This window comes from Triturus cristatus, chromosome 1_1 (genome assembly GCF_964204655.1).
Source record: "Triturus cristatus chromosome 1_1, aTriCri1.1, whole genome shotgun sequence".
In the NCBI taxonomy this organism is placed as follows: domain Eukaryota; kingdom Metazoa; phylum Chordata; class Amphibia; order Caudata; family Salamandridae; genus Triturus; species Triturus cristatus.
In genome coordinates this window covers 65,385,644-65,401,338 of record NC_140579.1, presented here as the reverse complement: position 1 = coordinate 65,401,338, position 15,695 = coordinate 65,385,644, and the positions used below count along the sequence as shown (strand labels likewise).

At 50.3% G+C, this 15,695-nt stretch overlaps 1 protein-coding gene across 1 annotated transcript in view; it reads left to right on the top strand.

Moving 5' to 3' along the window:
- The first annotated feature begins 1,316 nt into the window (after window positions 1-1,316).
- The window catches only part of LOC146869422 (E3 ubiquitin-protein ligase TRIM39-like), a 143,193-nt gene continuing 128,814 nt past the window's right edge, over window positions 1,317-15,695 (top strand). The window contains exon 1 of the mRNA XM_085599821.1: window positions 1,317-1,775. Coding sequence (XP_085455947.1) covers window positions 1,362-1,775 — 414 coding nt within the window. The 5' untranslated portion in view covers window positions 1,317-1,361. The remainder of the gene's footprint in view (window positions 1,776-15,695) is intronic.

Here is a 15,695-nt window from a genome sequence, read left to right as displayed (position 1 = left end):
TACAAGCTTCTCTCTCACAGACAAGTTGCATCATGGTAGCAGTAGTACAAGCTTTCCTCTCTCACACAATAGGTACTTCGGGGTGTCAGCAGTCCAAGCTTCCCTTACTCAATGAACAGGTACAGCAGGCAGGAGCAATGCACGCTTCCTTCTCACAGAACAGGTATATCATGAGAACAGCAGTGCAAGCATCCCTCTAACAGAACAGGTATATTATGGTAGCAGCGAACAGGTATATCATGGTAGCAGCAGTGCAAACTTCCCTCACTCACAGAATAGGTACATCAGTGCATCAGCAGTGCAAACTTCCCTCACTCACAGAATAGGTACAGCGGGGTGGGAGCAGTGCAAGCTTTCCTCACTCACAGAATAGGTACAGCAGGGCAGGAGCAGTGCAAGCTTCCTTCTCACAGAGCAGGTATATCATGAAAACAGCAGGTCAAGCAGCGAACAGGCATATCATGGTAGCAGCATTGCAAGCTTCCCTCACTCACAGAATGGGTACATCAGTGCATTAGTAGTGCAAGCTTCCCTCACTCACAGAATAGGTAGATAAGGGCATCAGCAGGCAAACTTCCCTCACTCACAGAATAGGTACATCAGGGCATCAGCAGTGCAAACTTCCCATTGGGCCTCAGCAGTGCAAACTTCCCTCACTCACAGAATAGGTACATGAGTACATCAGCAGTGCAAGCTTCCCTCACTCACAGAATAGGTGCATGAGTACATCAGCAGTGCAAGCTTCCCTCACTCACAGAATAGGTAGATCATGGCATCAGCAGAGCAAACTTCCCTCACTCACAGAATAGGTAGATCAGGGCTTCAGCAGTGTAAGCGTCCTTTACATACAGAACAGACAATAAGAGGCAGCAATATATTCTTCCCACACACACAAACTAATAGTTTACCAGCCTGACCAGCAATGTTATGGTAAGGCCCGTAAAAACATTGATAAACGAGCAAAAGTTGGTCTTTTTCAGCCTTTCAAACAAAAATTAAAAAACAAATACAGGAAGAAATCACTTTAGAAAGTATTTTAGAAATGTTTATGAGATTCCTAAAAGATTTTAAAAAGCGAACTTGCAGAATTGGCCTGTGAAAAATAACACAGATGATTTTCCAGAAACCCATCTACAAGCTCCAGTTCTGCACTTACAGATCCTCGAAATATAACCACATGACGCGTAAATGGTGTCAACCCCAGAGGTAAATCACACGGAGCAGAAGAGGCAGTTCCCTGCTCTGACTGTAACATGAACCGGGAAGTCCCAGTGCACACAGAGAGGGGCAGACGCACAGACACACCCACTTCACACACAGAGAGAAATAAAACTTAAGTTCACTTCCTGCATTTCTGAATCATGGCGGCGGCAGCTCAGCTCGTGAACCTCAAGGGAGAGGCCACTTGTTCCATCTGTTTGGAGTATTTTAAGGATCCTGTGTCCATCGAGTGTGGACACAACTTCTGCCGCTCCTGCATCACTCAGAGCTGGGAGGGAAGAGATGGAAACTTCCCCTGTCCACAGTGCAGGGAATCATCTTCTGGGAAAAACCTCCGACCCAACAGGCAACTGGGGAACGTGGTGGAAATTGCAAAACAGCTTCATCTGCCCCCAGTGAAGCCCCCGGAGGAGAATCTGTGTGAGAAACATAACCAGGCACAGCTGCTGTTCTGTGCAGAGGATCAGAGGATGATATGTTTGGTGTGCCGGGAGTCCAAGGACCATAGAAATCACTTAGAGAGTCCTGTAGAGGAGGCTGCAGAGGAGTACAAGGTACGTCTGTGGATATTCATGGATTGCATAGACTAAGTGTGAACCCCATTGAGGAACCTGCTAAGGAGCACAAGGTGTGTGTGTGTGTGTTCTGGAACGACAAGTGAAGGTCACAGGGTATGTCTGGAAATTCAGGGATCACAAAGTCCCTCTGTGAGCCCCATCAGGGAGGCAGCCTGAGAGCGGGAGCTATGTGTGCAAGTGTTCAGAGGTGACAAGTCATTCAGTGTAACCCATACAGGAAGCTGCAGAAGAGCACAAGGTATGTGTGTGGGTGTTCAGGATTCACATGTGTATACACTACTGGAGTCTAATAGGAGATGCAGTGTCTTTGGATGTGGAGGGATCAAAGGCACCCTGCGGGTCCCACATAAATGGTTGTCCAAGAGCACAAGCTATTTGAGTGGATGTTCAGAGTACACTAACAAAGACATACAATGATTCCAACAAAGGAATACACGGCATTTAAATCAGATTTTAGGGGTCACAGGTTAGTTGCGCCACCTAGAAGAGGGCAAGGGACATCTGTGATCATTCAGGGATCACAGTTTACTCTGTGGGTCTCCATGGGTCCCTGGAGAAGGGACATCTGTGATCATTCAGGGATCACAGTTCACTCTGTGGGTCTCCATGGGTCGCTGGAAAAGGGATAGCTGTGATCATTCAGGGATCACCGTTCACTCTGTGAGTCTCCGCAGGTCACCAGAGAAGGCTGCCCATACGCATTAGGTAAGTTTGTTAGTTGTAATTGAGTTTCAAAAGTGTGATCCATGTAAGAAACTGCAGAAGATCGCACTGGGTGTCTGTCAGAGCCCTGAGGTTTTCACCTCGCACCACATAAGCAGCTGCAGATAATCAGAAGTCGTATGTATGTGGGTGTGTTGGGATACCAAGCAGGGCTTTAAGTGGGCCGGGTCTGTCTGGGTCTGAGCACCAGCAGTTATTTTTAGGGGGCCTCGAAACTGATCTCTATTGGGCTGTATTTTCGGGCCTCACAAAGGTAGTCCATTTTCTTTTTTTTTAATTGGACTGAAGTGAGAGCAAGCACATCGCTCACTACTGAGAAGTGGAGACATCATGCCAGGTGAGCCACGTTATAGGGGAAGGGAAATCCTTTAAAAGAGCCATTTTCTCTCAAGATTTCCCTTCTCTTTTTGCAGTGTGTGAGAAGTTGGCCTGGTATATGCTGTCCACTAGTTATAGTGGTATAAGAACCGCGACTGAACTAGACACAGGCCTAGAGCCTCTAGAATCGCTGCGACCCCAAGGAACCACCCAAGGTAGTGACACAGGGGACACACTGGGGCTGTGTGCAGTGTGAGAACACAGCCGCGAGCTCCCGTTAGCTGCTATAGAGAAAGTCGCGGTTAGATTTTTAAAGATAAAGGACACTTAGGAGAGGACTTGCAGCTAACCCTTTTAGACTTAAGGGGTTCTAGGGCCCACACCCACGGAAGCATCAGAGTACTCGTGTTACCTCCCCCAGGGAAGCCGGGTGCATAGGTGTCAAATGATGTCGGGTCGCGTCGTCGTTTTCAATGGCTAACTGCTGCAAAGTGCTGCTGCCGGGACGACGAGAAGTGTCCGAAGACATCCAAGCCTGGTTCAAAGATGTAGAAGACCTGAAAGCAGAGGGGACTGATTCTGGGTCACTTGCCTGTGACCAGGAGCATGGAAGTCGAATGCCCACCGATGTCGGGTGTTTCTGGTGAAGAAGGTGAAGTTCAGCCACGAAGACCAGGAGGTGTCGACGATGACCAGGAGCTAGATTCGAGCTACCCACGAAGGACATCGAGTGCTGCGCTGTCGGTATCCGGATTGAACCCAATAAGCCTTGGCAACAGCAACCCATACAGAAATAGAAGAAATGCTTCGGTGCGGACCCCAGCAAAGAGGAGTGAGGGCACGTCTGGAGCAACCAGAAAAGCCCAAGGAAAGTCAGAGTTACTTTCTCAGGGACCCACAAGTTGACGGACAATTGATCGCGAGGGTGCGTCGAGAAGAATCACAAAATGGCAGCTCACGGATCACTCGGAGTGGGTAGGCCGACAATCTTTGGTGAGGTCACTGCTCACCAAAGATAGTGTATGGGCTACGAGTAACCCAATGCACAGCCTCAAGGAACATCGAGAAGCTGATGCACTAGCAAATGTGCTCGATGTCCAGGTATTCAGGTTCCACGGTACCCACAAGGTCTATGAGTCTCAGTCTTGCTGGGGATTTGGGTCAGCCTCTGGGAAGTCTGGAAATCCTCCTCTGGCATTGCAAAGTCTTTGGCGTCTGGTGGGAGCTTCGGAGATGCAGACCGGACAGATGCTTCTTTGGGGCCTGCCAATCAGGGGAGTAATTCCTTTACTCCAAGGGAGATTCTTCTGTCATCTGGCGTTGAACAGATCGTCGAAGGTCCAGGATTCAGTTGCAGAGTTTCGTCCAGGAATATCTAAAGTTCTGGTTACAGGGGTTCCTTCTTTATACCCAAGGAAGGGGTTGGACTTACTCTGGGGACCCACCTATGGGGTGGTTTGGAAAGAGGGGTGGCTACACCCATTTCCTTTGTCCAATTTTGCACCAGAGCAGGGGCTGGTAGCCCCTGCAACCGGTTTGAACTGGGCTGTGTATAGAGACACCAAATGTGCCCCCAGTGCAGGACTTCAAAGCACACTTGGAGTGCTCCCACCCAGCCCCAATACACATCAGCCTGTCTGGGAGGTGGTTACACCTCCCTGTGACAGGAAATCTATTGTCCAGGCCTCCCCTGCCGGAGTTTCGGTCAGCAGTAGGAGGCTAGACTTGTGTCTGTGTCTGCAGCATCTATTTTGTGATGCTAAGGCTGTATTAAGTTTCTACCGGGAGACTGCCATGTCTCTCCCTCTAGAAGGGTGGGATCATTCTCCCACACCAGTGACTGGTGTGGGGGTATGATTCCAAGGTGTTTGACACCAAACACAACATGTATCCGTGCAGCCAGTCCAAAGTTAGCATTTACCGTTTGGTTATAATGTACTTAAGTGTATATGGTCAGGCTGCACCACTGACAAACCCGGAGGATAGATTCCGAAGGCTGCAGGGGTGCTCTGATCATGCATGGGCACCCTCTCACATATAACCAAGCACTCTGCCTTCAGGATTGATAAGGCCTGCCATAGGGGTAACTGATAGGTTTGTATGTGCAGTGATAGGTGAGATATAGTGAACCTACATCTCTGTAGCTGGTGCATGCACCACCTTAACCAGGCTGCAGTAGCAGTCCCAGGGTGTCATTTTGGATGGCTTTCCAGGGGTGGCACAAAACATGCTTCAGCCCCTGGTAGGCCTCTGGGGTACCTATGCCCTTGGTACATAGTATACCATATACAAGGGACTCATAAGGATACCCCAGAATCCAATCTGGAGTGTACCTAAAGTATATGGAATATTTGTAGAGAGGAAGCAGCTAGGCTGGGGTCCTGGATTAAAGGGCCCCAGCCAGACTAAAGTCGAAAAACAGTGAAACATCAGCAAAAAGTCGGGGTAACCATAGGAAGCAGATCCTCCTCTCCTACACAGTGCAGGAGCAACATCATCGTGGGATGATTAGGAGAGAGAAGACCATTGCCCCGGGCTGAGACAGCTTCCACACACACGCACACACAGCCGCACCCAGTACTTCACAGGTCTTTAAAAGTCCATTTGCTTGTAAATGAGGCTCTGTTGTTTTTCACCCCTTTTTACAGCCCCTGCATCCCCACTCTGCCTATTGCTGGAAGAATTAGCCTCCCCCGAAATTTGGCTCTAGTTGCGCCTCTGCAGAACACCACAGGCAGCCAACTCCAGCACGACCCTGCTCTGACCTTTCACAGTGTCTTGTTTTAGTGCTACGAAAACACACACTTTGCCTGGCTCACATTGGGGCAGATTTACAAGCCCCTTGCGACACATTTACGCCACCGTTGCGTCGCTTCTGTGACGCAGCAGCGCCGTAAATCATGCGCCATGTTGCGCCGTATTTACAACGTGACGCATCTAGGGAGATGCGTCACGTTGTAAACCCCTGCGCCTCATGAAACCTGCGTCAGGTTTCATGTGGGCGTTCCAGCGCAGGGTGGGCGTTCCCTCGCAGGTACGCCTCGTAAAAGTGACGCAGTGAAATCTACAAGAATTCACTGAGTCACTTTTACGGCCATGCTGCGTCAAAACCCTGCGCCTGCTTGAAGAAGACATAAGGATTGATGCAGCATGTTAGGCATAGGTCACCCCCGAGCCTTGCTGGAGCCGCGTCGCCCTTGCGACGCGACTCCAGCACTGCGCCGCATTTCCGCCGGGGTATGTGACACGCATCTGCCCATCCCTGCGCCACGGCACGCCGCATTGTAAATGCGGCGCATCAGTGTTGGCGCACGGGTGGTTTTGCTGGTCTCAAGTGTTCTGGCGCATCCCTGCCGATTTGCAGAGATGGGCCAGACCTTGTAAATCTACCCCTTTGTTCTCACACCCCCTCTTTAATATGAAGATAGTAGCGTCACCTTGTAAATATGACCCTTATGGCAGCAGTCCGCTGCAGTAAAGGGAGGGGCTATGTGTGTTGCTGTGGGCGTTCCACCACAAATCCCAGTGCTTTTTGAGGCTGCCCCTTATTTACAAGGGTGGTGTAAATATGGAGTGGCACCAAAAATAAGACCAGGGAAAACCTGGTCTTAAACAGGTGCAACGAGGAGAAATGATTAATTTCTCTTCGTTTTTGCTGTTTCTATGTGTGCGCAATTCACCATAAGTGATTGCTCATGTGCAGAAAGGGGTCCCTTCCTGCACATAAACAATCATTCAAAAAATGCCGTTTTCCAACTTCTATATGTGCTGCATTCTTAAGCACACATAGAAATTACAAATCGCCATTAGTGCTTGTTTATGCGCAAATGAACAATCATTCCCTTGCGGCGCTAGGCAGCTAAATTTAGTGCCATCACTAGGGAAAATGCAGGAGTGCGCCGCATTCGTGCAAATACGGCAGATCCCTGTGTTTTGAAACTGTTGAAGCGTGGCGTTAGCAATTTTGGCTTAAGATCTAGCTTCGAACGTTTCTTGTAAATATGCCCCATGATGTGGCAACGCAGGGTTATCTTAGGAGCTCCTATGGTTATGGCACACAGCAGAAGCGGTGCAGTAATGCAGGGTTATTTTAGGAGCTCATGTGGTTATGGTGCACAGCAGAAGCGGTGCAGTAATGCAGGGGTATCTTAGGAGCTCATGTGGTTATGGTACACAGCAGAAGCGGTGCAGTAATGCAGGTTTATCTTAGGAGCTCCTGTGGTTATGGTACACAGCAGAAGCGGTGCAGCAATGCAGGGTTATCTTAGGAGCTCATGTGGTTATGGTGCACAGCAGAAGCGGTGCAGTAATGCAGGGTTATCTTAGGAGCTCCTGTGGTTATGGTGCGCAGCAGAAGCGGTGCAGTAACGCAGGGTTATCTTAGGAGCTCATGTGGTTATGGTACACAGCAGAAGTGGTGCAGTAATGCAGGGTTATCTTAGGATCTCCTGTGGTTATGGTGCACAGCAGAAGCGGTGCAGTAATGCAGGGTTATCTTAGGAGCTCCTGTGGTTATGGTGCACAGCATAAGCGGTGCAGTAATGCAGGGTTATCTTAGGATCTCCTGTGGTTATGGTACACAGCAGAAGTGGTGCAGTAATGCAGGGTTATCTTAGGATCTCCTGTGGTTATGGTGCACAGCAGAAGCGGTGCAGTAATGCAGGGTTATCTTAGGAGCTCCTGTTGCTATGGTGCGCAGCAGAAGCGGTGCAGTAATGCAGGCTTATCTTAGGAGCTCCTATGGTTATGGTGCACAGCAGAAGCGGTGCAGTAACGCAGGGTTATCTTAGGAGCTCCTATAGTTATGGCACACAGCAGAAGCGGTGCAGTAATGCAGGGTTATCTTAGGAGCTCCTGTGGTTATGGTGCGCAGCAGAAGCGGTGCAGTAATGCAGGGTTATCTTAGGAGCTCCTGTGGTTATGGAGCGCAGCAGAAGTGGTGCAGTAATACAGGGTTATCTTAGGAGCTCCCATGGTTATGGTGCGCAGCAGAAGCGGTGCAGTAATACAGGGTTATCTTAGGAGCGCCTGTGGTTATGGTGCGCAGCAGAAGCGGTGCAGTAACACAGGGTTATCTTAGGAGCTCCTATTGCTATGGTGCACAGCAGAAGCGGTGCAGTAACGCAGGGTTATCTTAGGAGCTCCTGTGGTTATGGTAGACAGCAGAAGCGGTGCAGTAATGCAGGGTTGTCTTTGGAGCTCCTGTGGTTATGGTGCGCAGCAGAAGCGGTGCAGTAACACAGGGTTATCTTAGGAGCTCCTGTTGATATGGTGCGCAGCAGAAGCGGTGCAGTAATGCAGGCTTATCTTAGGAGCTCCTATGGATATGGTGCACAGCAGAAGCGGTGCAGTAACGCAGGGTTATCTTAGGAGCTCATGTGGTTATGGCACACAGCAGAAGCGGTGCAGTAATGCAGGGTTATTTTAGGAGCTCCTGTGGGTATGGTGCACAGCAGAAGCGGTGCAGTAACGCAGGGTTATCTTAGGAGCTCCTATGGTTATGGCACACAGCAGAAGCGGTGCAGTAATGCAGGGTTATCTTAGGAGCTCCTGTGGTTATGGTGCACAGCAGAAGCGGTGCAGTAACGCAGGGTTATCTTAGGTGCTCATGTGATTATGGTGCACAGCAGAAGCGGTGCAGTAACGCAGGGTTATCTTAGGCGCTCCTGTGGTTATGGTCCACAGCAGAAGCGGTGCAGTAACGCAGGGTTATCTTAGGTGCTCCTATGGTTATGGCACACAGCAGAAGCGGTGCAGTAATGCAGGGTTATCTTAGGTGCTCCTATGGTTATGGCACACAGCAGAAGCGGTGCAGTAATGCAGGGTTATCTTAGGAGCTCCTGTGGTTATGGTGCACAGCAGAAGCGGTGCAGTAACGCAGGATTATCTTAGGAGCTCATGTGGTTATGGTGCGCAGCAGAAGCGATGCAGTAACGCAGGGTTATCTTAGGAGCTCATGTGGTTATGGTACACAGTAGAAGCGGTGCAGTAACGCAGGGTTATCTTAGGAGCTCCTATGGTTATGGTGCACAGCAGAAGCGGTGCAGTAATGCAGGGTTATCTTAGGAGCTCCTATGTTATGGTACACAGCAGAAGCGGTGCAGTAACGCAGGATTATCTTAGGTGCTCCTATGGTTATGGCACATAGCAGAAGCGGTGCAGTAATGCAGGGTTATCTTAGGAGCTCCTGTGGTTATGGTGCACAGCAGAAGCGGTGCAGTAACGCAGGGTTATCTTAGGAGCTCATGTGGTTATGGTGCGCAGCAGAAGCAATGCAGTAACGCAGGGTTATCTTAGGATCTCATGTGGTTATGGTACACAGTAGAAGCGGTGCAGTAACGCAGGGTTATCTTAGGAGCTCCTGTGGTTATGATGCGCAGCAGAAGCGGTGCAGTAATGCAGGGTTATCTTAGGAGCTCCTGTGGTTATGGTGCGCAGCAGAAGCGGTGCAGTAACACAGGGTTATCTTAGGAGCTCCTATTGCTATGGTGCACAGCAGAAGCGGTGCAGTAACGCAGAGTTATCTTAGGAGCTCCTGTGGTTATGGTAGACAGCAGAAGCGGTGCAGTAATGCAGGGTTGTCTTTGGAGCTCCTGTGGTTATGGTGTGCAGCAGAAGCGGTGCAGTAACACAGGGTTATCTTAGGAGCTCCTGTGGTTATGGTGCACAGCAGAAGCGGTGCAGTAACGCAGGGTTATCTTAGGAGCTCATGTGCTTATGGTGCGCAGCAGAAGCAATGCAGTAACGCAGGGTTATCTTAGGAGCTCATGTGGTTATGGTACACAGTAGAAGCGGTGCAGTAACGCAGGGTTATCTTAGGAGCTCCTGTGGTTATGGTGCGCAGCAGAAGCGGTGCAGTAATGCAGGGTTATCTTAGGCGCTCCTGTGGTTATGGTGCGCAGCAGAAGCGGTGCAGTAACACAGGGTTATCTTAGGAGCTCCTATTGCTATGGTGCACAGCAGAAGCGGTGCAGTAACGCAGGGTTATCTTAGGAGCTCCTGTGGTTATGGTAGACAGCAGAAGCGGTGCAGTAATGCAGGGTTGTCTTTGGAGCTCCTGTGGTTATGGTGCGCAGCAGAAGCGGTGCAGTAACACAGGGTTATCTTAGGAGCTCCTGTTGCTATGGTGCGCAGCAGAAGCGGTGCAGTAATGCAGGCTTATCTTAGGAGCTCCTATGGATATGGTGCACAGCAGAAGCGGTGCAGTAACGCAGGGTTATCTTAGGAGCTCATGTGGTTATGGCACACAGCAGAACCGGTGCAGTAATGCAGGGTTATTTTAAGAGCTCCTGTGGGTATGGTGCACAGCAGAAGCGGTGCAGTAACGCAGGGTTATCTTAGGAGCTCCTATGGTTATGGCACACAGCAGAAGCGGTGCAGTAATGCAGGGTTATCTTAGGAGCTCCTGTGGTTATGGTGCACAGCAGAAGCGGTGCAGTAACGCAGGGTTATCTTAGGTGCTCATGTGATTATGGTGCACAGCAGAAGTGGTGCAGTAACGCAGGGTTATCTTAGGAGCTCCTGTGGTTATGGTCCACAGCAGAAGCGGTGCAGTAACGCAGGGTTATCTTAGGTGCTCCTATGGTTATGGCACACAGCAGAAGCGGTGCAGTAAAGCAGGGTTATCTTAGGAGCTCCTGTGGTCATGGTGCACAGCAGAAGCGGTGCAGTAACGCAGGATTATCTTAGGAGCTCATGTGGTTATGGTGCGCAGCAGAAGCGATGCAGTAACGCAGGGTTATCTTAGGAGCTCATGTGGTTATGGTACACAGTAGAAGCGGTGCAGTAATGCAGGGTTATCTTAGGAGCTCCTATGATTATGGTGCACAGCAGAAGCGGTGCAGTAATGCAAGGTTATCTTAGGAGCTCCTATGTTATGGTAGACAGCAGAAGCGGTGCAGTAACGCAGGGTTATCTTAGGTGCTCCTATGGTTATGGCATATAGCAGAAGCGGTGCAGTAATGCAGGGTTATCTTAGGAGCTCCTGTGGTTATGGTGCACAGCAGAAGCGGTGCAGTAACGCAGGGTTATCTTAGGAGCTCATGTGGTTATGGTGCGCAGCAGAAGCAATGCAGTAACGCAGGGTTATCTTAGGAGCTCATGTGGTTATGGTACACAGTAGAAGTGGTGCAGTAACGCAGGGTTATCTTAGGAGCTCCTATGGTTATGGTGCACAGCAGAAGCGGTGCAGTAATGCAGGGTTATCTTAGGAGCTCCTACGTTATGGTACACAGCAGAAGCGGTGCAGCAATGCAGGGTTATCTTAGGAGCTCCTATGGTTATGTTGCACAGCAGAAGCGGTGCAGTAATGCAGGGTTATCTTAGGAGCTCCTATGTTATGGTGCACAGCAGAAGCGGTGCAGTAATGCAGGGTTATTTTAGGAGCTCCTATGGTTATGGTGCGCAGCAGAAGCAGTGCAGTAATGCAGCGTTATCTTAGGAGCTCCTATGGTTGTGGTACACAGCAGAAGCGGTGCAGTAACACAGGGTTATCTTAGGAGCTCCTGTTGCTATGGTGCGCAGCAGAAGCGGTGCAGTAACGCAGGGTTATCTTAGGAGCTCCTGTGGTTATGGTACACAGTAGAAGCGGTGCAGTAATGCAGGGTTGTCTTAGGAGCTCCTGTGGTTATGGTGCGCAGCAGAAGCGGTGCAGTAACACAGGGTTATCTTAGGAGCTCCTGTTGCTATGGTGCGCAGCAGAAGCGGTGCCGTAATGCAGGCTTATCTTAGGAGCTCCTATGGTTATGATGCACAGCAGAAGCGGTGCAGTAACGCAGGGTTATCTGTGTACCATAACCACAGGAGCTCCTAAGATAACCCTGCGTTACTGCACCGCTTCTGCTGCGCACCATAGCAACAGGATGCAGTAATGCAGGGTTGTCTTAGGAGCTCCTGTGGTTATGGTGCGCAGCAGAAGCGGTGCAGTAATACAGGGTTATCTTAGGAGCTCCTGTTGCTATGGTGCGCAGCAGAAGCGGTGCAGTAATGCAGGCTTATCTTAGGAGCTCCTATGGATATGGTGCACAGCAGAAGCGGTGCAGTAACGCAGGGTTATCTTAGGAGCTCATGTGGTTATGGCACACAGCAGAAGCAGTGCAGTAATGCAGGGTTATTTTAGGAGCTCCTGTGGGTATGGTGCACAGCAGAAGCGGTGCAGTAACGCAGGGTTATCTTAGGAGCTCCTATGGTTATGGCACACAGCAGAAGCGGTGCAGTAATGCAGGGTTATCTTAGGAGCTCCTGTGGTTATGGTGCACAGCAGAAGCGGTGCAGTAACGCAGGATTATCTTAGGAGCTCATGTGGTTATGGTGCGCAGCAGAAGCGATGCAGTAACGCAGGGTTATCTTAGGAGCTCATGTGGTTATGGTACACAGTAGAAGCGGTGCAGTAACGCAGGGTTATCTTAGGAGCTCCTATGGTTATGGTGCACAGCAGAAGCGGTGCAGTAATGCAGGGTTATCTTAGGAGCTCCTATGGTTATGGCACACAGCAGAAGCGGTGCAGTAATGCAGGGTTATCTTAGGAGCTCCTGTGGTTATGGTGCACAGCAGAAGCGGTGCAGTAACGCAGGATTATCTTAGGAGCTCCTGTGGTTATGGTACACAGCAGAAGCGGTGCAGTAACGCAGGGTTATCTTAGGTGCTCTTATGGTTATGGCACATAGCAGAAGCGGTGCAGTAATGCAGGGTTATCTTAGGAGCTCCTGTGGTTATGGTGCACAGCAGAAGCGGTGCAGTAACGCAGGGTTATCTTAGGAGCTCATGTGGTTATGGTGCGCAGCAGAAGCAATGCAGTAACGCAGGGTTATCTTAGGAGCTCATGTGGTTATGGTACACAGTAGAAGCGGTGCAGTAACGCAGGGTTATCTTAGGAGCTCCTGTGGTTATGATGCGCAGCAGAAGCGGTGCAGTAATGCAGGGTTATCTTAGGAGCTCCTGTGGTTATGGTGCGCAGCAGAAGCGGTGCAGTAACACAGGGTTATCTTAGGAGCTCCTATTGCTATGGTGCACAGCAGAAGCGGTGCAGTAACGCAGAGTTATCTTAGGAGCTCCTGTGGTTATGGTAGACAGCAGAAGTGGTGCAGTAATGCAGGGTTGTCTTTGGAGCTCCTGTGGTTATGGTGTGCAGCAGAAGCGGTGCAGTAACACAGGGTTATCTCAGGAGCTCCTGTGGTTATGGTGCACAGCAGAAGCGGTGCAGTAACGCAGGGTTATCTTAGGAGCTCATGTGGTTATGGTGCGCAGCAGAAGCAATGCAGTAACGCAGGGTTATCTTAGGAGCTCATGTGGTCATGGTGCACAGCAGAAGCGGTGCAGTAATGCAGGGTTATCTTAGGCGCTCCTGTGGTTATGGTGCGCAGCAGAAGCGGTGCAGTAACACAGGGTTATCTTAGGAGCTCCTATTGCTATGGTGCACAGCAGAAGCGGTGCAGTAACGCAGGGTTATCTTAGGAGCTCCTGTGGTTATGGTAGACAGCAGAAGCGGTGCAGTAATGCAGGGTTGTCTTTGGAGCTCCTGTGGTTATGGTGCGCAGCAGAAGCGGTGCAGTAACACAGGGTTATCTTAGGAGCTCCTGTTGCTATGGTGCGCAGCAGAAGCGGTGCAGTAATGCAGGCTTATCTTAGGAGCTCCTATGGATATGGTGCACAGCAGAAGCGGTGCAGTAACGCAGGGTTATCTTAGGAGCTCATGTGGTTATGGCACACAGCAGAACCGGTGCAGTAATGCAGGGTTATTTTAAGAGCTCCTGTGGGTATGGTGCACAGCAGAAGCGGTGCAGTAACGCAGGGTTATCTTAGGAGCTCCTATGGTTATGGCACACAGCAGAAGCGGTGCAGTAATGCAGGGTTATCTTAGGAGCTCCTGTGGTTATGGTGCACAGCAGAAGCGGTGCAGTAACGCAGGGTTATCTTAGGTGCTCATGTGATTATGGTGCACAGCAGAAGTGGTGCAGTAACGCAGGGTTATCTTAGGAGCTCCTGTGGTTATGGTCCACAGCAGAAGCGGTGCAGTAACGCAGGGTTATCTTAGGTGCTCCTATGGTTATGGCACACAGCAGAAGCGGTGCAGTAAAGCAGGGTTATCTTAGGAGCTCCTGTGGTCATGGTGCACAGCAGAAGCGGTGCAGTAACGCAGGATTATCTTAGGAGCTCATGTGGTTATGGTGCGCAGCAGAAGCGATGCAGTAACGCAGGGTTATCTTAGGAGCTCATGTGGTTATGGTACACAGTAGAAGCGGTGCAGTAATGCAGGGTTATCTTAGGAGCTCCTATGATTATGGTGCACAGCAGAAGCGGTGCAGTAATGCAAGGTTATCTTAGGAGCTCCTATGTTATGGTAGACAGCAGAAGCGGTGCAGTAACGCAGGGTTATCTTAGGTGCTCCTATGGTTATGGCATATAGCAGAAGCGGTGCAGTAATGCAGGGTTATCTTAGGAGCTCCTGTGGTTATGGTGCACAGCAGAAGCGGTGCAGTAACGCAGGGTTATCTTAGGAGCTCATGTGGTTATGGTGCGCAGCAGAAGCAATGCAGTAACGCAGGGTTATCTTAGGAGCTCATGTGGTTATGGTACACAGTAGAAGTGGTGCAGTAACGCAGGGTTATCTTAGGAGCTCCTATGGTTATGGTGCACAGCAGAAGCGGTGCAGTAATGCAGGGTTATCTTAGGAGCTCCTACGTTATGGTACACAGCAGAAGCGGTGCAGCAATGCAGGGTTATCTTAGGAGCTCCTATGGTTATGTTGCACAGCAGAAGCGGTGCAGTAATGCAGGGTTATCTTAGGAGCTCCTATGTTATGGTGCACAGCAGAAGCGGTGCAGTAATGCAGGGTTATTTTAGGAGCTCCTATGGTTATGGTGCGCAGCAGAAGCAGTGCAGTAATGCAGCGTTATCTTAGGAGCTCCTATGGTTGTGGTACACAGCAGAAGCGGTGCAGTAACACAGGGTTATCTTAGGAGCTCCTGTTGCTATGGTGCGCAGCAGAAGCGGTGCAGTAACGCAGGGTTATCTTAGGAGCTCCTGTGGTTATGGTACACAGTAGAAGCGGTGCAGTAATGCAGGGTTGTCTTAGGAGCTCCTGTGGTTATGGTGCGCAGCAGAAGCGGTGCAGTAACACAGGGTTATCTTAGGAGCTCCTGTTGCTATGGTGCGCAGCAGAAGCGGTGCCGTAATGCAGGCTTATCTTAGGAGCTCCTATGGTTATGATGCACAGCAGAAGCGGTGCAGTAACGCAGGGTTATCTGTGTACCATAACCACAGGAGCTCCTAAGATAACCCTGCGTTACTGCACCGCTTCTGCTGCGCACCATAGCAACAGGATGCAGTAATGCAGGGTTGTCTTAGGAGCTCCTGTGGTTATGGTGCGCAGCAGAAGCGGTGCAGTAATACAGGGTTATCTTAGGAGCTCCTGTTGCTATGGTGCGCAGCAGAAGCGGTGCAGTAATGCAGGCTTATCTTAGGAGCTCCTATGGATATGGTGCACAGCAGAAGCGGTGCAGTAACGCAGGGTTATCTTAGGAGCTCATGTGGTTATGGCACACAGCAGAAGCAGTGCAGTAATGCAGGGTTATTTTAGGAGCTCCTGTGGGTATGGTGCACAGCAGAAGCGGTGCAGTAACGCAGGGTTATCTTAGGAGCTCCTATGGTTATGGCACACAGCAGAAGCGGTGCAGTAATGCAGGGTTATCTTAGGAGCTCCTGTGGTTATGGTGCACAGCAGAAGCGGTGCAGTAACGCAGGATTATCTTAGGAGCTCATGTGGTTATGGTGCGCAGCAGAAGCGATGCAGTAACGCAGGGTTATCTTAGGAGCTCATGTGGTTATGGTACACAGTAGAAGCGGTGCAGTAACGCA